Source organism: Felis catus, chromosome D3, assembly GCF_018350175.1.
Source record: "Felis catus isolate Fca126 chromosome D3, F.catus_Fca126_mat1.0, whole genome shotgun sequence".
Classification (NCBI taxonomy): domain Eukaryota; kingdom Metazoa; phylum Chordata; class Mammalia; order Carnivora; family Felidae; genus Felis; species Felis catus.
Genome location: NC_058379.1, coordinates 44,938,733 through 44,964,956, shown reverse-complemented (window position 1 = coordinate 44,964,956; position 26,224 = coordinate 44,938,733). Strand labels below are relative to the sequence as shown.

At 45.1% G+C, this 26,224-nt stretch overlaps 1 protein-coding gene and 1 long non-coding RNA gene across 3 annotated transcripts in view; one reads left to right on the top strand and one right to left on the bottom strand.

Moving 5' to 3' along the window:
* The window catches only part of GATA6 (GATA binding protein 6), a 148,336-nt gene that overhangs the window by 58,206 nt on the left and 63,906 nt on the right, over window positions 1–26,224 (bottom strand). Inside the window, exon 7 of one of the 2 annotated variants that reach the window (XM_045041774.1) lies at window positions 14,538–14,772. The exons of the other annotated variant lie outside the window; for it this stretch is intronic. Within the exon in view, the coding sequence (XP_044897709.1) occupies window positions 14,752–14,772 (21 nt within the window). The 3' untranslated portion in view covers window positions 14,538–14,751. Of the gene's footprint in view, window positions 1–14,537; window positions 14,773–26,224 lie in introns of those variants that run through there. 2 annotated transcript variants of the gene reach the window in all.
* Window positions 328–1,585, top strand: LOC109493355. The gene is made up of 2 exons (XR_002147566.3): window positions 328–651; window positions 1,013–1,585. It is a non-coding gene; the product is annotated as an uncharacterized LOC109493355 (long non-coding RNA).

Below are 26,224 nucleotides of genomic sequence, written 5' to 3'. Positions count from 1 at the left end.
TCTTAGAGAATACAGGAACAGAATGTTGGTAGAAATGACATCACAAGCCTTTCTGGTGAGGTCTCAGGCAGAAGTGAGGCACAGGTCATTGGAAAATAGATCTTTGCCACATGGTGAGAAAGAGCCAGGCTGAATTGTGATTTAGCATTCTATAGAACGTAGAACTTGCCAACAATGAAGTTGGGTATTTAGCTGAGGATATTTCTAAGCAAAGTGCTGAAGGTATGGTGTGGTTTTCTCTTACCACTGAAAGAAAATGAGAACAGAGAAATAAATTGAAGGAATTTTTTTTTTTAAGCAAAAAAGAACCAGAACTTGAAGATTTGGAAAATTCTCTGCCTATCCGTACTGCAAAAAAAAAAAAAAAAAATGAGAAGAAAGTGTTCTGAAGAGAACACAAGGGTGTGGCCGAAACATCATTTGATAAGGAGATCAATATGGGTGTGAACCATGAATTTAATCAGCCACCTTGGAAGAAGCCAGAAAGAGATGGGATTATACCAGCAGACATACTGCCAGGACAAGGGAAAGAAATGAAAGATAAATGAAGGAAGACTGTCAGACTTCTTGGATTCCACAGAACTGGACAAAACTGCTGTTTGGCTGCAAATGCTCACTATTCTTAAAGAAAAGGGAACAAGGACCCCAAAGGTGATTCAGAGATCATTAGGGCCACCTCCATCTCGGTTTCAAAGGGTGGGGCCACCAACGTGGTTTCAACAGGCTGAGCAGCCACCAGCCAGAGCCGTGGGGATAGGACCCCCACCCAGCAGTGCGACACAAGCAGGGACCCCTCTCTAGGGCCACAGGATGGGCTGGAAGGCACAGTGATGAGCCAAAGAGGAGGATTTTTGTGGCTCAAAATCTAATGGAATTTGCCTTGCTGGGTTTTGGTCTTACTTGGGATCTGTCACCTCTTTCTTTCAGATCCCTCCCTTTTGGAAAGGGAATACCTATCCTGTGCTGCCCCACCACTGTATTTTGGAAGCACTTAACTTGTCTGGTTTTGCAGGTGCACAGCCGGAGAGGAATTTGGCCTCAGGATGAATTGTATCTCCAGTCACACCCATACCTGATTGACATGATATTTAGCTGATAGAGACTTTGGGGTTTATAGGTGACGTTGGGATGAGTTAAAAATTAGGGGGTTGTTGGGACGGAAAGAATGTATTTTGCATATAATAAGGGCATGAATTTGGGGGGGGGGGGCAGGGGTGGAATGCCATGGCCTGAACTGTGTTCTCCTCAAATTCATGTTGAAGCCCTAACCCTCAGCGTAGCCAAATGTGGAGATGGGCCTTTAGGTGGTAATTGAGGTTAAAGGAGTTCATAAGGGTGGGGTCTTCATCTGATAGGATTAGTGTCCTTATAAGAAGAAATGCCAGAGTGCTCTCTCCTTCTGTTTTGCCCTCCCCTTCCCCACTTCTTCCCCTCCTTCTCCCCATGCTCAAAGGAAAGGCCATGTAAGGCCAAACCTACCATCTGCAAGCCAAGAAGGAAAGCGTCACCAAAAACCAAACCCTGCTGGAAACTTGATCTTCCCTTTCAGCCTCTGGAATAAAGAAACTTAATTTCTGTTGTTGAATCCATGCTTTGCTGTTTTGTTATGGCAGCCCAAGCCGATTAAGACAGGCCTGCACGCAGGAGCATACCTACTAAGTTTGTGGAAAAGCAACGTGATCAGTGGGACTCAGAGTGAGAGAGAGGGAAAGTGGTAGAAATGAGGTCAGAGAGGAAACGGGTCAGACCATGTGGGGCTTGGAGGGCTCATTTGTCATTCATGAATCTGTAGGGAGTTGTTATAATCCATACGCGATGCTGGGGATATAACAGTGAACAAAATCCTCAGGTAGTAACAAATAATCCCATACATAAATGTGAATAACATACCAATAAATAAGCTATTTAAAGAAAAATTAGAAGGCTCCTGAAGGTTTATAATAAGGTCACCCAAGCTGGGGGAATGATGGGCATTGGAGATGTCTCCTTGAGGACAAGACATCCCTGCTGAGATCTGGGGGTTACTAGGATTTAATCAGGGAGGCAGGGATGTAAAGGAGGGAGGAGAATTTCAGGCAGAGGGGAAAGCTTGTGTAAAGGCCTGAAGTATGTGGGACACCAGTGTTTCCAGGAGCTGAAAGGGAGCCAACATGACTACAGAGAGGAGATTCCTGATCCAGGGGCGAGTGGCATAAATAAATCTGGAAGAAAGGCTGAACAAGATCTAACAGGGCCTTGTAAATTATGCTGAAAGATTCTAAACTCGAGAGCAAGGGGATGTCAGGAGGATTTTCAGTTAAAGAGGGGCATCATTTTTCCATGTGCATTTTCAATGGCAAATGGATTGTGGGAGCAAACATGAAGAAGAGAGCCCTGTTGGGAAGCTCTTGCAGAAGGTCCAGATGAGCGGTCCCAGCAGGTGGGTCTGGGGCACTGGTTATTATGTATTACCTGAAGCCACCCACAAGTGCTGTCATTCAGTTCCTAAGCCCAAGCCTGAAGCAGTGAAACGGATCATAAATGCAAAGGAGTGAGCAGGGCGGAAGCAACAGGCCCCAGGTCTAAGAGAGAGCCACACAGGACATTCAGTGCAGCCAAAGACAATGAGGGGCAGAAGGTCACCTCCAATAGTGAAAGGTACATTGGAAGGACAAGAAAAAAGCTAGTGCCTCCTACTGCCTGGGCTGAAGCTTTGAGCAACCGACAGGCCCAGGCAGACAAAAGGACACAGTTACCACGGGTAACTGAGCCAAGCTGCCTGCCAGGTCTGTAACCAGATCTGTGATAGCTCCAAATCCCTGCAGGACCAAAGTTCTGAAAACCCCTTTGGAACCTGGCTCTGACCTGGGGACCCCAGAGAACTGGTGGAGGAAATCTCAAAAACAGTGTGTGTTGTGGGGGCAAGGGGGAAGCAGTGGGGACAAGCCAGAGTAAGAAAGGCTAATTCAATGAAAGAAAGCCGATGAAATCAGCAATCAGAATAAAACTCACGCCAAACTAAACTTACTTTATGGAACACAAACTATATCATTTAGAGGGCTCAAACAATGGGATAACTTTCATTTTAAAAGTGTAAGAATAATTTTAAAAACAAAAAAAGACAAACAAGTATAAGAAACTATGAGACAGAAATAGTAAGAAATGAAACATGAACTAATGGATGTCAATAATCAAAAATCTTGGAAATAAAAAAGACGGTCATTAGCATAACAACAAATAACTGGGATATACTCTAGACTGAACCAGAGAATGAGTGACAAGGAACTAGTCCTGATGAAGGTCAGGCCTGTTCTAAAACTGTCAAAGGCAGGGGCCTTAAAGAAGAAGGACTGAGGAATTGCTCTAGACTGGAGAAGACGGAAGAAACATGGGACCTAAACGCATCGTGTTTCTGGATGAGATCCTAGACCAGAAACCAAAAGCAGACGTTAATGGGACATACGGCAAAATCTGAACGGCATCTATTGGCAATACAGCAATGATTTATCAATGTTGAGTTGGAAGTTATTTAATGATTATATGGTGAAGTGCTGGGGAATCGCACCCCAGAATATTTGGGATTTAAGGAGCATTATGTCTGCAGTTCATTCTCAGATGGTTCAGAGAGACACTAATGGTAACCATTAGGAAGAGTCAGGGGTGTGGGGTGAAGGAAATGGGTGATGGTGGTAAAAAGGTACAAACACTCAGTTATAAAATAAGTAAGTCCTGGGGATATAATGTCCAGCACTGTGGCTATAGTTAACAATACTGTATTGTATACTTGAAAGTTGATAAGAAAGTAAATCTTAAAAATTCTCATCATGGGGCACCTGGGTGGCTCAGTTGATTAAGCACCTGACTTCGGCTCTGGTCATGATCTAACCATTCGTGAGTTCAAGCCCTGGGTCAGGCTTTGTGCTGACAGAAAGAAGCCTGCTGCAGATTCTCTGTCTCCCTCTTTCTCTGCCCCTCCCCCCCTCTCAAAATACATATTTTTTTAAAACTCTCATCACAAGAAAAATCATGTAACTATGCCAGGTGATGGATGGTAACTTATTGTGGTAATCATTTTACAATTATATTCACATATGAAATCATTCGGGTGTACACCTTAAACTAATACAATGTTATATGTCAATTATATCTCAACAAAACTGGGAAAACTCATCAGGGAGAGAGGGAAATGGTGATAGAGCACACACAGTGAAATATTAATAGTTGGGGAAATTGGGCAGGGAGATTTGGGAGTTCTTTGCACTCTTCTTGCAATTTCTCTGGAATTTTTAAATTACTTCAAACTCTCTGTATTATAAATAGAAGTCTTAACTATATTTGCTACTATATAACTATACTTGCTACTATATAAGCATAGCCTTAAGCATGAATAGCAGATTCTTCATACCAACAATTCTTTTTAAAAAAAATTTTTTTTCAACGTTTATTTATTTTTGGGACAGAGAGAGACAGAGCATGAACAGGGGAGGGGCAGAGAGAGAGGGAGACACAGAATCGGAAACAGGCTCCAGGCTCCGAGCCATCAGCCCAGAGCCCGACGCGGGGCTCGAACTCCCGGACCGCGAGATCATGACCTGGCTGAAGTCGGACGCTTAACCGACTGCGCCACCCAGGCGCCCCAATACCAACAATTCTTAATGAAACAAGAAAACATGTGTCTTACTACCTAAAAACTATTTCTAAAACCCAGAAATAGGACGTCACCACTCTTCCTCTTGAAAGCAAGAAAGAAGGAAAGAAGGAAAGAAAGGTAGGAAGGACGGAAGGACGGAAGGACGGAAGGAAGGAAGGAAGGAAGGAAAGAAGGAAGGCCCAATTAGGCTTTATCTCGGGAAAAGAAATAAGATTGCTGTCTATGCTTATCAATAGTGAACTGATTTTTTCTGTTTATCCTTCAGAAGGCAAGACCTCCTTAAAGAGTCAGGAAGGTTATGGGGTGCCTGGGTGGCTCAGTCCATTGAGCGTCCTGCTTTGGCCCAGGTCATGATTTCACAGCTCATGAGTTCGAGCCTGCGTCTGGCTCTGTGCTGACAGCTCAGAGCCTGGAGCCTGCTCTGGATTCTGTGTCTCCCTTTCTCTCTGCTCCTCTCCTGCTCACACTCTGTCTGTCTGTCTGTCTGTCTCTCTCTCAAAAATAAACATTGAAAAAAAAAAGAGGAAGGTTTGACTATCAACTGACTAAAGTTGAGGGGAAACTGCCTTATTGTTCTCAGTTATTCACTTCTCCCCATATTCATGACTTTAATCACCTCTTGTGGCTTTTTGGGTTTCTTTCTTTCTTTCTTTCTTTCTTTCTTTCTTTCTTTCTTTCTTCTTTCTTTCTTTCTTTCTTTCTTTCTTTCTTTCTTTCTTTCTTTCCTCTTGTTTTTTTAAAATATATAGTGTTAGTTGTTTTAAATTAGCAATAATAATAAAAGTGAAACTTTTATTAAATGCTTACTATACAAATGAAGCCTTCATGTGACTAACTTTTCTTACAGGAACGTAGGGAAAATTAAAGGCAGAGAATTTACATCACAAGAGCAGGATACTGTTTAAAGTATTCAATATCCTACACGTGGTTTATATAGTGAGGTCCGTCCAACTTTGTTGTTGTTTTTCCTTCTGTGATAACAGAGAAATGGCAGACAGCACATCTTAAGAGTGACATGGGTAAACGCGAGCGCTTCCTGAGGAAGTGACGAGATGGTGAAGAGTCTGGGAAACAAGGCCTAAGAGCATGAGTTCAAGGAAGTGAAGGTGTTTATACTAGAAAGAGAAGTCTTCAAGGAAACACAAGAACTGCTTCCACATCCCAACAAGACTGGGCTTGGAAAAGGGATTACAGTATTCTGAGTAGTTCAAAAGGACAAACTTTAACCAGTAAATGAAATTCATAGGATGGAAGATTTGGGACCAAAAAAAAAAAATGGAAAACACACCAATGATTCAAGCTATCTGACACAGGGTGGCTGCTGCCCTACAAGTATCAGAGCTTTAGAAAAGTGATTTTTTAATTAAGGAAAAAATTATACCAGATGATATCAAATGCCATTTCAAGTCTAAACTGCTATTATGACGCCTCCAAAATTATAATAGCTTTGATTCACTACACTACTGAATACTGAAAATTTTACTTTATTTTCTTAATTTGTTTTTGAGAGAGAGAAAGAGTGTGAACACCAGTGGGGAATGGGCAGAGAGAGGGAGAGAGAGAATCCTGGGCTCCATCCCACGACCCTGGGATCATGACCTGAGCCGAATTCAAGAGTCGGACGCTTAACCGATGGAGCCACCCAAGTGTCCCTGAAAAATTTACTTTATATATAAATCTCAGAAACATACCTGTGATGAGGTCAGTCCACATGTATGTGATAGTTATGAACTCCCAAATACACAATGGACTGAGTGAGGATGAGAGGCTCTTACTGAATTAATGATTCATCATTTGGCAAAGAATGGGCCTTTTTAAAGAAATAGAATGATATTTAAAGTCTATAAAATAAGCGTGTGTTCAGCCACATAATATTGATTTCTTGTACATCTGTATTAAATATATGCATGTTTAAATGGATGTTTAAACATATATATGTTTAAAATCACTATCCATTCCTAAGCCTTAGCTCTCTTCTCTACTGGGGACCTAAGAGCTCTCATAAAAGAGATACTTTAGGGGCGCCTGGGTGGCTCAGTTGGTTGAGCATCTGACTTTGGCCCAGGTCATGATCTCATGGCTCATGAGTTTGAGCCCCATGTCAGGCTCTGCGCTGACAGCTCAGAGCCTGGAGCCTGCTTCGGAGTCTGTGCCTCCCTCTCTCTCTCCCCCTCCCCCACTCACACTCTCTCTCTCTCTCAAAAATGAATAAATGTTAAAAAAAAAAAAAGAGGTACTTTATAAGAGGGGTGCACGGCTCGGGCAAGAAGAGCCCCCCTTCTCAGCCTCAGGAAAAGCTGAGCAGGACCGAATCCATCTGTGGGGTAATAATTACGCTTCAGAGCCAAAGCCTAGGTTCCCCCCAACACACACCCATGTTCTCTAGGGAGGTAGACATGATCTACACAGAGTAAGGGAGAAAAATTCCAGAGACATAGATACGCCAAGAAAGGTCTTTTTTTTTTCCCCCTTTATGAGTCAGCAGCAGTTTGAACACATGCTTTACTTTAACTCATTAGAATGCACCTCGGGACAAGGCGGGTGGTGCTGCCGAGAAGGGGCAGTGTGGGGTCCCCCCAGTGGTGCTGGCATGGTTCTGTACCTTGATTTAGGGGGTAGTCATCTGAATATACATGGCGATAATGCTGAACAGAACTACACACACACACACACACACACACACACACACAAGCATGTTAAAATGGGTGAAATCTGAATATAATCTACAGCCTGGTTCACAGTTCTGTACAAGGTCAGTTTCCTAGTTTTGATAATGTACTAAAGTTACACAAGTTGATACCTTTGGGGAAGCTGGGGAAAGGTCAAAGAGGGCTCGGTAGTATTTATACAGCCACTTATGAGTCCATAATTATTTAAAAATAAAAAGAACAAAACAAAGGAAGTAGGAAGAGGAAGGGGAGGAGAAGGAAGAAGAAGATAGTGGCGCTTTAGTCACTTGCCTCAAAGCTGGGGAAGAAGAGGGAAATATGAAAGGGAAAGGAAAGAAACCCCCATAAGAACTGGATTGCCTATTTCCTGGATCCCTTAGTTGCAAAGAGCCCTTAACTGGACCTGTTTCCTTAGTCTTGTCTCCTTTAACTCCATGTTCCTCTTGGCCACCAGGTATACTTTTTAAAAAATCTGGCCAAGTCTCTGTCAAGCTTGCCCATCGTTCACAGGGCAGCTTGTCTGTACTGCTCTCCTCCACCCCGCAGACTTGGCCATCCAGGGATACCTGAACACACTCTACCTTTTTTTTTTGTTTTAATGTTTATTTATTTTTGAGAGAGAGACAGAGACAGAGAGAGACACAGAGAGGCAGAGCATCAGTGGGTTAAGGGCAGAGAGGGAGGGAGACACAGAATTCAAAGCAGGCTCCAGGTCCCGAGCCGTCAGCACAGAACCCAATGCCGGGCTCAAACTCATGAGCTGTGAGATCACGACCTGAGTCGAAGTCGGATGCTTAAGTGACTGAGCCACCCAGGCACCCCACACTCTGCCTTTTAACACCTCCTCTCACTGGGAGCCACTGCCTGGTACACCCTTCCCTTCCTCCTTAACCTGACTCTTCCTCCTCTTTAAAGTCAGCAGCTCAGTACCCGGGATTCTGAGATGCCTAGTGGTTGGGCTAAGTCTCCCCTCCTCGGTGCTCTGCTTGCTTCTGTCTCCGGATTTTCACTGCTGTCTGGGCACCGTCCACTCAGAGCAGCAGCCCAAACAGTCGGAATGCAGGCGGGTCACAAGCATCAGGTTTGCCTGAACCAAACACTCGAAGGGAATTTCAGTACCCCTTCTTTGTAGCCCTCAATTCTCCATGTTGTTTTGCAATGAAATATCCGTGTCTGGTCTGCTCCCTGGGCCGAGAGCTTCTCTGGACCCGTAGTGCCTGGCAGAGTGCCTTCCACAAGGTTGGTACACAACAAATCTATGTTCAGCTTACCTCACCAAGAAGACAGACAACCAGGCCAACGTGTTGCTTAGAAGCAACTACTTCCTATCCAAAACTAGGACGCAGGGCAAGCAGCCTTTTCCTAAGATGTAAAAAGGCAGTCAGAGAAATCACTGCGCCCAGAGTCGGTGGAGACCAAAGGAAGTGTAGGATGGAGACTGGGGTTGAGTCAGAGGGAGGCTGTGGAGGCTGAAATGGCACAGCTGATGGTGTGGCTCCTGGCCAGGATGGGCAAGATGGTCAGCACAGGACAGCGACCAGCCACGCAGCCAGGGAGAGGGCTCCTCAATCTGGGAACCTAACCAGAGCACGGTTTTCCTGAACACGAAGAGGGAAGTGTGTCCCATAACAGAGAATTTCATCAGATTCAGGAATGTGCGGATGAAGAGTCACAGCCGCAGAAAAGCAGGAGCAATTAAGGTAGAAAGCTACGTGCATTTCAAAAGCCACGAACGAGCCCGGCAGCTGGCTTGAGTCAAATACGGGACAGCAGTGGAAGAAGACCGCATCAGCAAGGATGCGTGGAGAAGCCCAGGAGGGGGTTACATGAAGGAGAACCAGGCCTAGAAGAGTTGGCCAGTCTCTCACATTCCGGGGTGATGTCAATGTCACAAGCAACACTTCTATAGTTTCCTCAGAGTCCCCCAGTTTTGTTTGGATGCTTCTCGATTTAGACTTCCAAGCTTCTGAGTGGCAGATTCTCATCTAAGTTCTATAAAAGGAGAAACGATATAAACCAGAGTGGAATCAGCCATCATCTCAGCCTGATTTCAATGCCTTTTTTATGGTTGCCCATGACTGTATCATCCGGGCCTCCAGGTTCATGGACACTGGCTTCCCAAGGGAGCTCTAACTTATGAGAGTCTAAAGATGCAGGCCTCAGCTGACCTTGCAAAGACTCAATGACCTGGCTGCGGTTTGCACTTGGTGAAGTCCTCAAGTGAATGTGGTTCAGGAAGTTGTTACCGAGGGAAAAGGGGACAATTCAGACCCTTGATGCTTTAAGAAGGACCTGGAACTCATTTTTTCACAAGTATAAAGTCTTTGGGGCCTCCAGGGCAAACCAGGCAGATAAAACCTGCTCCCCTTCACAGCCCCTTCTCCTTGAAGGCTGCCCTAGGCATTCACCGAGAGCTGAATATTTCATTTGTACAATTATATTCTGGAAAGGAAGGGTCCCAACCAGCACATACGGGTCTCCTCCTCTCCTCTCCTTCTGTTTCCCCAGCTCTTTAGGATACGAACTCTGAGCAGGTGCATGCACACATTGTATGCAGTGAAAAGTGGGAATAGAGAAGAATGCTCACATTAATTGAGTACCTATTTTGTACTCTCTCTGACCCTCCCCTGCTTGTGCTCTCTGTCTCTCAAAGAATGAATAAATGTTTAAAAAAATTTTTTAAAAAGAACAAGGAATAATTTAATTTTTTTAATGTTTATTTTTGAGAGAGAGAGAGAGGGAAAAAGGAGGGGCAGCAAGAGAGGGAGACACAGAATCTGAAGCAGGCTCCAGACTCCTAGCTGTCAGCAGAGAGCCTGATGCGGGGCTCAAACCCACTAATGGGAAGATCGTGACCTTAACTGAAGCTGGATGCTTAACTGGCTGAGCCACCCAGGCACCCCTTTTTTATTTAAATAATTTTTTTTAAGTTTATTTACTTATTTTGAGAGAGAGAGAGAGAGAAAACACAAGTGGGGGAGGAGCAGAGAGAGAGGGAGAGAGAGAATCCCAAGCAGGCTCCACACTGTCAGTGCAGAACCTGATGGGGGCTCGAACTCACGAAGCATGAGATCATGACCTGAGCTGAAGTCGAATGCTTAACCAACTGAACCCCCCAGGTGCCCCTAGAACAAGGAATAATTTTTAAAAATAATAAAACAAGGAATAAAAGCAAGGAAGAAAGATAAATAACTCCCAAAAGATCTGTTTCAGTTCCATTTGGATACTTTCATGGTCCATTATTTTCTAAATTCAGGGAAGCTCTGTGTACAAGTACCTCTGCCAGGTAGCATTGCCTTTGGCTTGGAATCAGAGGCAGCTGGGGTTTCTGCATCTCTCAAGAAGTTTCTGAATGACAACCTCACACCAAGGCAAAGAGGTGTTACCCTGAGATCTCTAGCTGTGGGAGTTGGGGAGAGCGTTAGTACAGGTCTGCTTTTCAAATATATTTACATTCCAAGGTAATGGATGGGCAGTATCTGGAAATCAGTCATGGAAAATGTTATTTTTGGTAAATGCCAACCTCCTAACCAAAACAGCTCCTTTTCCCTATTATCCCTCAATAGCTAAAGAAGAAATGGGGTAGGGGCACCTGGGTGGCTCAGTCAGATAAGCACCCGACTTCAGCTCAGGTCAAGATCTCGAGGTTCTTGAGTTGGAGCCCCATGTCGGGCTCTATGCTGACAGCTCAGAGCTTGGAACTTCCTTCAGATTCTGCGTCTCCCTCTCTCTCTCCCTTCCCCGCTCACACTCTGTCTCTCTCAAAGGTAAACAAACATTTAAAAACTTTTTTTGAAAAAGAAGAAGAAGGGGGCGCCTGGGTGGCGCAGTCGGTTAAGCGTCCGACTTCAGCCAGGTCACGATCTCGCCACCCGTGAGTTCGAGCCCCGCGTCGGGCTCTGGGCTGATGGCTCAGGGCCTGGAGCCTGTTTCCGATTCTATGTCTCCCTCTCTCTCTGCCCCTCCCCCGTTCATGCTCTGTCTCTCTCTGTCCCAAAAATAAATAAACGTTGAAAAAAAATTAAAAAAAAAAAAAAAAAAAAGAAAAAGAAGAAGAAGAAAAGGGGCAGGTGGTGAGGTGAGGGCATGGAGAAGTAGCCCAGATTATTTTCCACCTGGCTTTGTGCAGTAAGCAGCATAATAATAAGGGCAAGAGTGCTTCATGAGAGGCGCTGACGAAAAAGGAGTTCTTACAAGCAGGTCCACCTTTGGGCCTAGTTTGTGATTCTTAGGCTAAGATTAAAAATAATCCCTCATGGAGTGCCTGGGTGGCTCAGTCAGTTAAGAGTCCAACTCTTGCTTTCGGCTCAGCTCACGATCTGACGCTTTGTGATTCTGAGCCCCGTATTGGGGCTCCCTGCTTGGGAGGGAATCCCTGCTTGCGATTCTCTCTCTCTCCCTCTGCCCCTCCCCTACTCTCTCTCTCTCTCTCAAAATAAATAAATAAACTTAAAAAAAAATCTATTAAAAAAAAAAGATCCCCTGATAGAGACTCAGGAAGACCCTTGTGTGAAAGCCCCGCTCCCAGACCATGCCTTACACCTAGTCAGTGAGGATTTGCTGAAGTTCAGAGGTCAGCCTCACACAGGAGGAAAGGACAGAGGACATGGAGAAGTGCCTCCTGGACAAGGGGCTTGAGGCGTACTTGAGATTGGTTGCCTCCTGAGAGTCCAGAGGGCCTCTGTGTGGGTCTCGTCAGAGGCTCACTATCTCAGAGAACATTAGACCTTAATGATTCCAGCGCCTTTATTTTATGAATAAGGACACTGAGGCCTGGAAAAGTGATGTGCTATGTCCAAAGGTTTAGAACAAGCTGGCAGCTGGCACTTGGGGCGGGGGCGTTGGGGGGGAGCCTTTTCCCAAATTTAGATCATTGATTTGGGCTAACCAATTTTTCTGATCCTGAACATAGGGGCTGCGGCAGGCTACTGTCTTGTACCAGAGGACTACCAGTGGCCTGTCCTGTCTTCTGTTAAAAGTATCCCAAACAACCAGAAAGAGAGTTTGGAGAGAAACACTCAACTCTGACTTTTTTTTTTTTTTTTTTTGTAGCCAAATGAAAAGAAAAAATAAAAAGAAAAAATAAATAAGTGACCAACAATTTCTAACACGACTGTGTAGAGTATTTGTAGAGAACGATTAACAGAACCATTTGGAAAGTTTGGTATTGTTTTCCTAAAGGCCCACGCGCTGCCCTGCCCGGAGCCAACTGTGAGCTTGAAAGGCTTTGCCCTGACACTTTCCACTTCCTGCTCATCCTCCTGTTACCAGGATGTGAATGGGGTGCGGAGGATGACAGAAACTTCCTGCGGCCGCAGAGCGAAGACTGGGCTATTCCAAGCTGGAGGAGGCTCTGTCCAGTGGAGACGGGGAGGAGGAAATCTTGTTTCCTCTTAAATCACCCAAGAGGTGGTACAGAGGGATGTGTAGGAAGTCAGTTAATTGTTGCTGAAGTCACAGTCTGTTTCTTAAACAGAGGATCACAGCTCCAGTTACCTTAGAGCTGAGACGTGGAGGGAACTGAACAAAAGTTTTCCTCAGCCACTTGGAGAATAAGCTGTATTTTGGCCTAGGAAGGTCATGAGGCACCCCCAGCTGTGAAGTCCAGAACCGGGCCCGGTGAATGCCTTGCCTTCCCATAACCAAAACCTAAGGGCACCCCACTTAGCTTTTTGCACTGCCAAAACCAAGCAGGAATGAAAGTCTGGTTTTGAGAGCTGTTGCGCTATCATTCAAACAGGACCATTCACCATGCTAGGGAGGGGGCCTAGGGAAGGAAGGCATTTGGGAACCATTGTTAGCTGGAGAAAAAAAAACACACACACTGTAAACATGCATAAATGGTCAGGGTAACTTAGTTGCCTGAGATCCTGTTGAGAACTTTTACTCATTACTCTTGTTATTGTTATTGTCGGAGACATTCCCTCCTACACATCCTTCCTTGCTCCTGGCAGGAGACATGTCTTGATCAAAAGCAAAGAATATTCACTCTCCCCTTCCAATTATGAAAGATGGGGTTGGTCGAAGGTGAGGGGGGAAAGTACACAATCAGGGCAGTTTTTCATCATTAGTAAGGAATGGGGATTTTTATAGGCATGAGCCAAGCCGAGCAACTTCATCCAAATAGTGATTTCTGAAAAGGAGATACAAGGCCCATGCTGTAGAAAGCTATGAAGAGCAATTTAGGATTATCCTTCAGCAAGGGAACATGGACAACATGCTTTCTATCAAACCCACAGAGACCGGATGCCATACACAACCAGGGACTGAATACTCTTGGGTAGGAATTTACATTAAAGTCAATATAAACCGGGCAACCAGAAACGGGACTGCATTTTTCTCCCTTTAAATCAGGGCTTCCTCCACCCTTAATCTGCCATCATTGAATCCGTGAGATCGAATGTGGACGTTCATCCCTCAAGGCTTGGGTCCAAATGCTACAACATCCTCAAGGCCCTCCCTGGATTCCCCAGTCAAAATAAACGTCTTCCCTGGATGATCCCATAACACCTTCTCCCTCCTCTACAGAGAGCTTTGCCTGGTACAGAATAAGCACTAAATAAATGTTCCCTCGATGGATTACTAATCCCACAAATCACTGAATGAATGAAAGATGTCAGAATCGCAGACACGTCTTTCAAAGTGAAGGCACAGCTTTTGCACTATCAACGCGTTGGGAACATTTATCCACTTCTGGAAATATTTTCAAAAAATAAAGATTGTACTTTGAGATTTAAACTTAAAAATCACACTCAAAGCAAGGAAAGGAATACTTGTCACTTATTCTTTGAGTAGTGGTAGAAACTAAATATTTGCCACGGCCCTTCTGCCTCATCCCCCCCCCCCCCCCCCCCCCGTGGCGGGAGCCCGATGCCATTATCGGGACCATGCCGCACCAGTGTTCTCTCTTTTCATTGAAGAAGTGGCGAGGGTTTGGAGAACTGCCTTCCTTTCCTCTGACCCACCTCCTTTTCTGGTGCCAACTCCCATTCAGAGGAGACTTACAAAGAATTGTTTGTGCAGGGAGTGGCCCGGCCTTCCCTTTCGGTCCCTGCGCCACCCCCTCCTGTGAGCTTTACCACCTAATTCCCAGCAGCTGGCTTTGTTGCCGCAACAAATGGGAACTCTTTCTTAATGTGGCACAAAGGTGTCTGTAGGCAGCCAACCATGGCACACCGCTGGCCACAGCTGGCTAACTGTGGCTTCAGAGACTTGTTTGTGCTCCTGTGTGACTAATACTTACCTACCCGCTGGCTGGCATGAGACCTCTCTCCTACTCATCTGGCACTTGGAACACAATTGACTGGCTTCCCAGCCACTGCCAAACTCATTCATAGCCAAGACAGAGGGACCAGGTTTGGGTGGAACTGAAGCAAAGGGCCTCCAGGGGTCTCGAGGACTCGGGGACATCAGGCGTGTTCTTCTCTTGAAGGCTGATGCCCGCTCAGCTGACTAGGATAACTTCTGGGTGGTCTGAGCACAAGGCAGGGAATAGATAAGAAGGCCTTTAACCTCTATAGTTGCACAAGTCTCTCTATTTGCAAAATAATACTATATCTTAAAAAAGGAAGCTAGGTTTAAATCAGTCAAGAACTTAGAGTGATAGGCAGCGCCTGACAGGCTTCGGGGTTGACATAATTAGTAAATAAACAAATGAGCGAGTGATTAGATTTATGAATGGACTGATAAGGAAACAGAAGTACAGGGGAGGCAAGCAGTTCTCTGCATTCTAGGAATTTACCCAGCAGACCCCCTCTATACATGTAAAATGACTAATGCACAGCTTACATAAAATATCGTATGCCTGTGATCTGGAATACAAGGTTAAGTGGCTGTTTAAAAAATGAAACATCTAGGGGTGCCTGGGTGGCTCAGTCGGTTGAGCTCCTGACTCTTGATTTCAGCTCAGGTTACGATCCCAGGGTCGTGGGATCAAGCCCCGCATCAGGCTCCACACTGACCGTGGAGCCTGCTTTTAAGATTCTCTCTCCCTCCCTCTGCCCCTCTCCCCTGCTCCCACACTTTCTCTCTGAAATAAAATCAAACAAACAAACAAACAAAAGAAAGAGTCTCTGAAAGGATATATGTGGGATTGGCACCAATGGTTCCCTTTGGGGAGGCAAAATGGGTGGCTAAGGAACAGATAAATGGGGAATACACCTTTGCATGGTGTGTTATTTGCGTATTTTGTAATTTTGTGCCATAGGTACATGCTACCCAGTATTCTGGCCTAGGAGGATTAAAGCCTAAAAGAACTTGGAAAATCAAGTGGTTTATTTCCTTCAACACCCATATACATGATTCCCCTTCTGGAACATTCTGTCTTCTTGGGAGCCGGTGTTCTGAGGCACCCACAAAAGCACACTCTCCCCTGCCAAAAAGACCAAAGCGCAGCTCCTGTTGTCTCAGCAGTCAGCACCCAGTGACAGCCAGCCTGCAGGCCACACTCGGCACGAAGTAAGGAGACAGCACTAAAGTCAAACTATCCCAAAACTGGCTCTGAGCAAATTATTCTGATCGTTATTTGTCAAGTACCTACTACGTGCAGGGGTGGGCAGTTCACACCCCCATTTGTCTCTTAAACGTGTCAGGATCACTTTTAAGAAATCAGATTAATACAACCTGATGCAATGTCTATTTTTAATCCTACCTCCTTCAAACCATGGGTAGCGGGTAGAGTCTATCATCTACCAAAATTCCCCTCCTCTGGGGCCGCCTGGCTCATTCGGTAGAGCACCCGACTTGGGCTCAGGTCATGATCTCACAGTTCATGAGTTCGAGCCCTGCTGCTGTCAGCATAGAGCCTGCTTTGCTTTGGGCCCTCTGTCCCCTTCTCTGTATGCCCCTCCCCTGCTCACTCTCTCTCTCTCAAAAATAAAAATTAAAACATTAAAAAAAAATTCCCCTCCTCTGGACAAAGTCACAATTTTATGTATAAGTCCATGACTGATCTAGCTATGTAGCTCCTAAGATAATTGATCTAAAATATTCCTAAAATTGGCCCACATTGCAGGAGTCCCAGAGGAAGGACCCTTCTGTTCCTGCTGTGCCCACCCCAAACCAAGCTCTGAGGGGTGGGTTGCTGCTCAGCCTCTTCTCTGGACTCCTTGCCCCTCCCAGCAATTCTTTCTTCTTCCCTCTGTGCGCCAGTGACGAACAGAAAGATTCATGATTCACTCCAAACCCTTTACGTTTCTGCCTGTATCAGTCCCACTGGCAAGACGTCTGCCCCTCTCTACCAGGGTGGGGCCTGCTGTCAGGGCTGGCCTAAAAGCCCTGGAAGCTTTCTTTTCCTAGCCAGCCACCAGTCCTAGACAGCTCTCCTGTCCCACACTACCAGTCCTTCCATGATATCGACTACTCCTTTGGCAATTCACTGTGCGCTATCCTGGGCCAGATGACTCTCCCCTTGTTGTGAATCCCAGGACTCGTGTTTGCTGGTAACAATTACGTAGGCCCTACCAAGGGGAAAATGAAGTGGGCTGGCAGGACAGAAGTCATGTTTTGGCGGTACAGCCTGGCGGAGAGGTGGGAACCTGGTCGGAAGCCCCAGGGACTTTTCACTGCCTTCTGTGATGAGGGAGAACCGTGGAGAGGAGAGGAAGGGGTGAGAGGCAGGGCAGCTTTGACTCCACAGATCATCCCCCACCTTGTCAGCCCTCCACAACCTGAGAAAGGAGTGGGTCTCGTGGTAGACGTGTTGTGCTCCACCCATGACCCACCCCTTCCCATCCCCACTTAAGTGGCTTTCAATCCCACAGCGGCGCCCCCAGGCTCTTCCTTGGACAGCCACCCTCAGTCTACTGGAACCACATTACCCAAATAGCAGAGAGCCAGAGGGCCTGGAACTTCTTCCCCCAGGGCAGCCCTGCCTGGGGACTGACAGGTGCTGCGGTAATTCTGAGGCATAGATTACATTCAGGATTCTTCTGCCGAGTCAGGCCAACCTATCCCTTGAGGGACTTCTGAAACCACACCCTTGCCTGGGGGACCTCTGTCTCCCCATCCTGCTTCTCCTGCTCCCTTACCTGTCTCTCCAGGGTCCATGCCCTTGATAAATCATGTGCTGGAGGTTTTCTCTAAGGTCTGCTTCTGGGGAGCTTGACCTAAGACAGGCAAGGTGGGGGCTTGGGGGAACGCCCTTTGGCACACAGAGAAAGGAAGCAACGTGGTTTTGTGTTTTGTTTTTTGTTTTTTTTTTTTTTTAATTTCCTAAAATATCCAAGTTCTTTTGTGCTTTGGGAGCAGTGGCAACACTAGGAGACACAAGCTAACAGGATGGTGCTTTGACTTCTCTTGTACTTCCGTCTCGTTAACTAAACGATTGTGAGCAACCAAGGTCAAGGGACAGGTATTAGACTTTCCTCATAATCATGACCTCCACTGGACTCTCCCTATGCCAAGCACTGCGCTAGGTGGAAGCCCATTCTCTCTCTTTTATAATTCCTCAGAACAACCCCACATAATAAGACCCCCATTTAATAGATTTGAAACCTGAGACAGAGAAATGAAGTCATTGTCCTGAGGTGCCACAGCAGAGATCAGGCCTGCCTTCTGTTACGTGCAAGGTTTTGTGGGGGGTTTGGGGTTTTGTTTATTTGTTTAATGTTTATTTTTGGGAGAGAGACAGAGCACGAGCAGGGGAAGGGCAGAGAAAGAGGGGGAGACACAGAATCCGAAGCAGGCTCCAGTCTCTGAGCTGTCAGCACACAGCCCAACAGAGGGCTCAAACCCACAAACCAGGAGGTCATGACTTGAGCCAAAGTCGGACACTTAACCGACTGAGCCACCCAGGCGCCCCTTGTTTGCTTGTTTTTAATTAAGTAGGCTCCACGCCTAATGTGGGACTTGAACTCACAACCCTGAGATCAAGAATCACATGCTCTCTTGACTGAGCCAGCCAGGTGCCCGTTATGTGCATGTTTAACCATGAGTCTAGACTCTGTCCATCATGTGCCATCCTGGGACCTTCACATCATCCTTGCACAAAACTCTACTGATTGCTCTGCATGGGAGAGCCCTCAAAATAACCAGAAACAGCCCTCAAAACAAGACTACAAAATGAAATAACTGATTTTACTAAAATCTAAAGTAATCTAGTTGGGGAATAAACGTTAAAAAAGTTTAAGTCATGGACTTCCATCATTGCTCCTGTGGCCTCTTAAAAAGGCGCAGGTAGGAAGTAGGTCTGAGGTCTCCAGGGCTGATCTGATTTAAACTTTGTAATTTTACAATTCCCACATTTCCCCTAGTTCTACATAAGGTTTTTGTTTTTGTTGTTGGTGTTGTTGTTATTGTTGTTTTGAGAGAGGGCTCAAGTGAGCGAGAGGCAGAGAGAGAGAATCCCACGAGGGACAGAGAGAGAGAGAGAGAGAAGCAGGACTCGTGCTCACCCAATGTGGAGCTTGAGCTCACCGAATGTGGGACTTGAACTCATGAACTGTGAAATCATGACCTAAGCTGCAGTCAGATGCTTAGTGACTGAGCCACCCAGGCACCCCAGTTCTATGTGAGTTTTACCTTCTTCCCCTCTGCCCTCTCAATAGGCCAGTAAGAATTTTTATAGAAATGTTCTCCGTACACTTATAAAAAGTAAGAAAGAGGATGGAACGCTGAGCTTTTCTGGCTATCAGGAAATGGTATCTACTTTATAAAACCAAGCTCAAAACATATGGTTGGTCATATTAGGAAATAGCACTGCACAGTACCACAACAGTACCCCATGTGAAATTCTTCTTAAAATAGATTAAACTTCATCCCTTTGTTTGCTTTGTTAACAGGAGAGTAGCTCCTTGCACTAGCTTATTAGGTGGCTATAAATATAGTTTAAACACAGCACAGCATCATTATCAAAAATACTGAGCATTGTTCGTCTAAAAGAAAAAAGAAAAGAAGGCTCCATTTCATTTATCAAGCTTGCCTCCCCTCTTATGTATCTTTGTTTGGGGGCTCAAATTGTAGGTATATCAAATAGGACTGAAGTCCTTCTCTTCCATGTGCAGAAGCAGTAGCACATGCAGGCAGGGGGGCGGGGGGAGGCAGGGCTGGGGGGTTAGGAGGCAGCAGTGTGCCCAGGGAACAGTAGCGACAAGGGACACTGCAGAGATGGTGGCGTGCCTGGTGGCCAAGCTGGAGGCAGGAAGGGAAAAATGGCAGACCACAGAGGCAGCTGCCCAAAGAGGCAGTGGAAACAATAAAGAGATTAATGATACCCAAGAGGGTTGAACAAGTAAGTATATGGGAGCCCATGGGAGCCTATTTCTCATCATCAGAGAAGGAATCTACAAACATTGAAAGGGAGAAAACCATAAAGAAAACTGAGGTGGGACTAGATTTAGATGTATCAGCGAGCACTCATTTTATAAAACATGTACAGAAATAGATACGGACATATGTGTGCATGTCTGCATATGGACCAGATCCTGGGTTTCTGAGCACCAACCTCCACCAAAAGGAACCAGAGAGCTTCCTGGAGAAATGGCTGTTTCCTAGACTGGGGCAGTGAACTGGGAATATGTTGCTCCAGAAAATAAGGAAAAGCTAAAAAAATGAATGATGGAGTCATGACAGGAGCCAGTTTGAAGATGTTCCTTCTGGTCAAATGTCACTTTGAGCATCAAAAGTAACTAATGATAGTAACAATAGTCTCTTAAATGATGGGAATCCATGCATCTCTTCACATATGTATATATAGCAGATAAATGCTTACGGTAGAATGTCAGTAGTAGGCAGAAGGAATGATAAACCCAAAAAAACCATTATTTGATAACTGTCATAGTGGTGGTTGATTCAGAAGGGAGCCATCAGTGGGGACAGGCTGGTGAGAACAGGCTATTGTCATCTCCTCACAAAATCCTTATCAATGATGAAGGGAAAATGGGAATTTTTGGTGGAGAAACCAGGTGATGGAGAATAACATCTCCAGTGGTTAAATGGCTGGCAACTTCTCAATGCATAGCATCATTTCTAAAAGATTCCTGCCAAGAATGTGTGACCTTAGTCCGGGCATTAAGAGATATCAGACAGACCCATTTTATAAAATGAAAGTCTAATACTTTTCCACTCAAGATCCTGAAAGACAGGGAAAAACTAAACCATTCCAACTCAGAAGAAACTGAAGAGACTTGGCCACTAACTGCCACATATGACCTTGAGTTGTACCCTGGACAAGAAAGAAAGAGGGGACATGGTGGGGACAAGTTGACAACGTGTAAATGGAGTCTGTGGAGGATGGAATGATATATGAAAGTGACCGGCATGCTTGTATGATGTTTATATAGGAGAGTGTCCTTGCTTTGGGGAAATACACACTGGAGTCATTAGGAATGATGGAGCAGCGTGTCAGCAACTTGTTCTCAAGTAGTTCAGAAAAAAGACCATATATTAATTATTTATATATGTATAATATGTACAACCAAACTATATGGACAGAGAGAGAAGGCAAGAGAAAGAGCCTGCAAATACAAAATATTAATAAATGGGTACTCTGGGTGAAAAGGATATGAGATTTCTTCCTAATGTCCTTGTAACTCCTACAATTTTAAAATTATTTTAAAACAAATTATTTAAAAAAAAAAATATCCAGGGCACCTGGATCCAGGGCACCATCAGCTACGTGTCCAACTCTTGATTTCTTGGCTCAGGTCATGATCTCACGGTTCTTGGGTTCCAGCCCCACATCGGGCTCTGTGCTGACAGCTCGGAGCCTAGAGCCTGCTTCGGATTCTGTGTCTCCCTCTCTCTCTGCCCCTCCCCGCCTCGTGGGCTCCTGTGCATGTGTGCTTTCTCAAAAATAAATAAACAAATAAACATTTAAAAAATTAAAATAAATGCATTGCAAAGTATCTACAGTGTATTTCCAACTGGCTCCCTCACATGCCAAACCTGATTTTATATATTAATATTGTGCAGTAGAACAAGCAGGAGCTTTGCTATCAGACAGACCTGGATGCAGACACTAGTTAGAGCTCTGTGTTTGTGGGCACATTATTGAATTTCTGAGCCTCAGTTTTCTCAGGTGTAAGATGGGGATAATCACACATGTCTCACAGGTTGTCAAGAAGATCAGGGAGATCATTTGCAGAGAACACATCATGTGGGAGCGGACTACGCGGGGTCAGCGGTCGAAGCAAAGTTCTTATGAGGAATTCACTATTATTTGGGGTTTACACTGCACATCAGTGACTTTGAGTTTTCACCCCTGAGTTTGCCACTTAACACTTTGTGTTTAAATAAAACAAAGCAACCCAAAAACTGCGGCAAATAGGGATCAGGACCGTTGTATACAGAGATTCTGATGTTCAGTGAGACACCCACTGTTTAAACAAATTCATAACCTGCTGAACGTTATTTATTTACCTTGTGCTTGGCAGAAGGTGCACAGCAAAATTGCCTCCATCCACTTCTGAAAAAAGTATCCATCAGCCACAATCCCTCTATTATATCCTGAAATTTCTTATATTTCAAATAAAATGTCTTGCCTTGTGATAGGCTTTCAGTATTGACCAATATTGACTTGTGAGTTTTCTTGACTCGTGAGCGCCTCAGATCCCATCTTTGTAACCACAGAGATATAGCCAGTAGTGGGTCCAGGACTTCTGGTCAGGAGAAGATGAAGTTAAAAGCGGAGATATAGGGAACTTGTCTTGAAGGAGTGTTTTTATAGCAAACACACCTTTGAGACAAGTTTAAGAAAAACAGCAAAGTTCCTTTGGAATTTCATACAGAATTGAAAAAGAACAATTGTCCAGATCAAAAGACACTGCCAGCCTACCTCTATCTCACCAGCTGAATTTTAGACACTTCTAGACTCAGCTCTCAGTCAATGACCAGGCAGAGTCCAGTCACGATGCCTTCACTGTGCTATTATGTGTTACCCTATCTTGAGAATCTTACATGCAAAAGCAGGAGACAAGACCGAGAGGTGTGAGAAATAAAGGCAAATATAACCCAAAGAAGGAATATAACTAATCACAGCTAAGCAGTCCAGGGAGGAGCAGGTCGCAGGCATGGCTTCGGGGACAGGGCCAGCTGTGGAAGATGTGTGGGGTGGGGGGTGAAGAGGGGGGGAAGTCAGCAGACCCAGTGCTCTCTGTTGCTTGCAGCTATTTGAAAACAAAGGGAAAGGGAAAGGTTATTTCAGATCCTCTCACCAAGACAGATGGGTAAAGTATCCATGAAGAGCCCTCTCAATTTTTTTTTTCTAAATTGATGACCCCTCTCCAAGGAGTCTACATGGCTGAGCTGCCTGTACATTCCCAGGTTCAGCCTTCATTCTTTCCAGGGACTGCTGACAGCCTCAACCTGCATATCTATGAATTTTCTTCCTTCCAATAATGGAAGCAGGAAAAGCAGGCTTCTGGAGGTTTGGGCAAGTAGATTTGATGGCCAGGCCACCTCCAATGGCTCCTCTGCATGCATGTTTCTGGTCTGTGGCTGCAGGACCTGGCGCCCTGTGGGAGTCACGAGCCTTCAAGGTCCAGCCTCTCAGGAGCCACAGTAGGTCCTCGGAGGACCTCTGAGTCTGCAGACAGACTTCTTGAAAGAACAAAAAGGTCTGAGCTCAGAATATTCTCTCCTATCCACAGAGGCCATTGTCTAGATCTGAAACACTTAACTAACTGATCATTCATCATGAGGTACAGGTTTTGTGGGCAGTACTCCCATACAAACCCTCAATGCCTTTAACTTGGATTGCAGATGTCAATGTGTGAGAACACTGGTTCTGAACACCAGGAATGTGTTTCTCTCAGACTGGAGGCCGGGGAGGTGAAAAGAGAGAATTATGCAATGCAAGCTATCTCCCTCTTCTCTTTCTTCCTTGGATTTTTCTCTATCTTGAGTAAAGTTCGGTTTTCAGAAGATCAAACCTGGTTGTAAACACAGCCTTTGAAACCTTTGCACTGCTTTCCTGCAGAATTTATGATTTGTTTACATTTGAGGCGAGGAGCAGCAAGAAGGGTAATCCTGAAGCCTTTGGCAGACGACTCAAAAGAAAAAAGGGAATGCGGGACACATGAATAAAAATACTTCCTGGTTCCAGCCATGATTTGTGGGTGCAGAATTCTCCCAGAGGGAGGTAGTGCCCTAAGGAAGTTGACCCAACCGGCCCTTTGTAACCATTAAAATAAGCCCCTGAGATCTTAAGAGCATTGTCAGGAAATCCACAGGTTTCAGGATTTGGAAAATACACGAGAGAGAATTTAAGGCAGGTGCCTCAGTGGCAGTTTGGGGTGTTGCCAGCCCGAATGCCTTCTGGGAGCTAAAGAGCATTGGCCAGCAAGCATGGTGTGGGACCTTCCTTGAGAGGGAACTCAAGTGCTGTGGAGACCAAGCCCACAGTAGACCTTGGAACTGCCCCGGCCACACAGTGCACACCTGGAATGAGAATCTTCCAAATAGGAACCCAATCGTGAACTGTCCTTGTGGAGGGGACAAAAGTCAGAGGCCAAAGAGAATGGCTTAGTAGGAATCAAATCATCCAAGATTTTTCAACATAAATCACCGAAGATTTAAATTTCTCCCTCACAATTACAGAACTATTGGTCATCTCAGTAACAGAAGTCGTAATTAGTATAAATGAATGGATAAAAGAGAGGAATTAAAAGACCCCAGTTCTAGTAAAAGCTAGAACCCTCTACCTACTCATATCTACCGGGGTACAAGACCTCCATCAAATAACACACCCGGCCCCAAGCTTCTCGCCAGTGATATGGGAACACTGGCACTTGCACTCAGAGCTGGAGTGAGGATAAGTTGGTGCATGAAAGGTCAGTACAGAAGGTGCTGTGAAAAGTTAGTCCTATAAAATGTAAAAAGTTTATTACTAATAATGGTGATGACGGCTGTGAAATAAACTATCAGTTCCTACTTTAGAACCAATGGGTTTTAGAGAGGGAAACGTTCCCCTCTTAGCAGGTCCACAGTGAAGGCACCCGGGAGGACAGCGGCCACTTCTGCAGGTTCAGCCTCCGCCCACATGGCTGTTCATTCCAGGCAAAGAGTGAGGCTTCTTTCTTCAGGAGGAGTATTGAAGTTCCGGCCGGGAGCAGGCATCGCCGTGTTAGCGGAGAGCTTCCCTGGGGTGGGGTCAGGAAAACTGGGCTCTGTCTCAGACTATCTCTGCAACTGGGGGGAAGTGTTAGGTCTAGAATAAACTATAGGTTTCCTACATCTTCTCCAGTCCTGAACTCCTTTGATTCTCTATCGGGTGATAAGTAGATAAATTCAAAAGTAATAAATAGTTGACTTCAGGATCATTTTTTATTGTTAAGTAACAAAAGGGATGACACAGATCTATTGTGAATCAACACCAGGCAAGAATTAACTTGGGTTTTGTTGAAAAGACTTCTTTAGTTACTTTGTAACTCATATCTCCGCTAGGCTTGTCAAGCCATTCTTACAGGCTATACTTCCAGTGTGCCGTTTGAAAGACAAGATTAAAAATCTTTAATCATTGATTTAAGGAATTTGAGTAATACTGTTTGGCCTTTTACCAGGCATCTTAAATATTTGAGAGAGAATGTGTCAGTATTTGGATTAAATGAAAGAAAGATGCAAGATACATGTGCCCTGTTGGTTATTGAGCGTTCCCCATTTCAGAAAGGAAGTAGATTTGGGGGCACCTGGGTGGCTTTGGCGGTTAAGCGTCCAACTTTTGGTTTCGGCTCAGGTTATGATCTCACGGTTCATAGGTTTGAGTCTCTCATCGGGCTCCACAGCTGGCAGCATGGAGTCTTCTTGGGATTCTCTCTCTCCCCTTCTCTCTCTTCCTCTCCCCCGTTTGTGTCTTTCTCAAAATAAATAAAGAAACTTTAAAAAAAAAAAGAAAAGAAGTAGATTTTGTTGCCAGTATTAAGCCGCCCTGGTGCCCAGCAGGAAGAAACAGATGAGGAAACAATTTGAATTTGCTTATGTTTTACCCTCCTTAAGGCATCTGTGAATCCACTCATGTATGGTACATAAAGTTAATTGGATTAGGTCATATAAATACGGAGGGAACTGTTGCTTATGGGTTTAGATTGTATCGTATCATTCTAAAACACAAAGGAGTGGGGTGCCTCGGTGGCTCAGTTGGTTAAGCATTCAACTTCGGCTCAGGTCACGACTTCACAGTTTGTGGGTTTGAGCCCCCTCTTGGGCTCTGTGCTGACAGCTCAGAGCCTGGAGCCTTCTTCAGATTCTGTGTATCCCTCCCTCTCTGCCCTCCCCCACTCGTGCTCTGTCTCTCTCAAAAATAAATAAACTTTTAAAAAAACCACAAAGGAGAACACGAGTGGGAAATTGTACACAATAAAGCGATATAATAAAAGAACACTCATTTTGATCTTTGATCTACAGCCTGCCAAACCTCTAGGCAACTGAAATGTCCAAGCAAACCTGAGAAAATTATAAATGACTTCCGAAATGTTTCAGTACATCAGGTTCAGGATTCATTTTGTCATTGCCTAGTTTCTGAAAAGTCACATCATTCATTCAGAAGTGCATTCATTCAGAAGTGCATTCATTCATTCATTCACTCATGCCTAATAAGCCAAGTGCTGGGCTGTGCAAGGTCCCTGCTGGGTGAGAGGGGCTGGCCAGTCCATCCCACCGACCTGCTCTCGGTGCTCCCATGAATGAGAATCTGATGGCATGCACTGTGTTTTAGGAAAGCAGTGTCGGCAGAGAATTCTTCTGCTCTCCGCTCAGATTCTCTCACATGACGGGGTTATTGAAATAAGGAAGATGAGGACAAAGAAGCTGTTGACTCCCCCCAAGAATATGAAAAGTTAGTCAGTTAGGGCAGGCAGGGAAAGAATGCTAACAATGGAAAACTCTCACTTTCCGACCCCAAAAGACAACCCTGTCTATGTCTTTTAGTAAAACATGTTCCCCAGAATAGACTGAGGGGTTCTGTCTGCCTTGGGCACTTCTAGAAAAATGC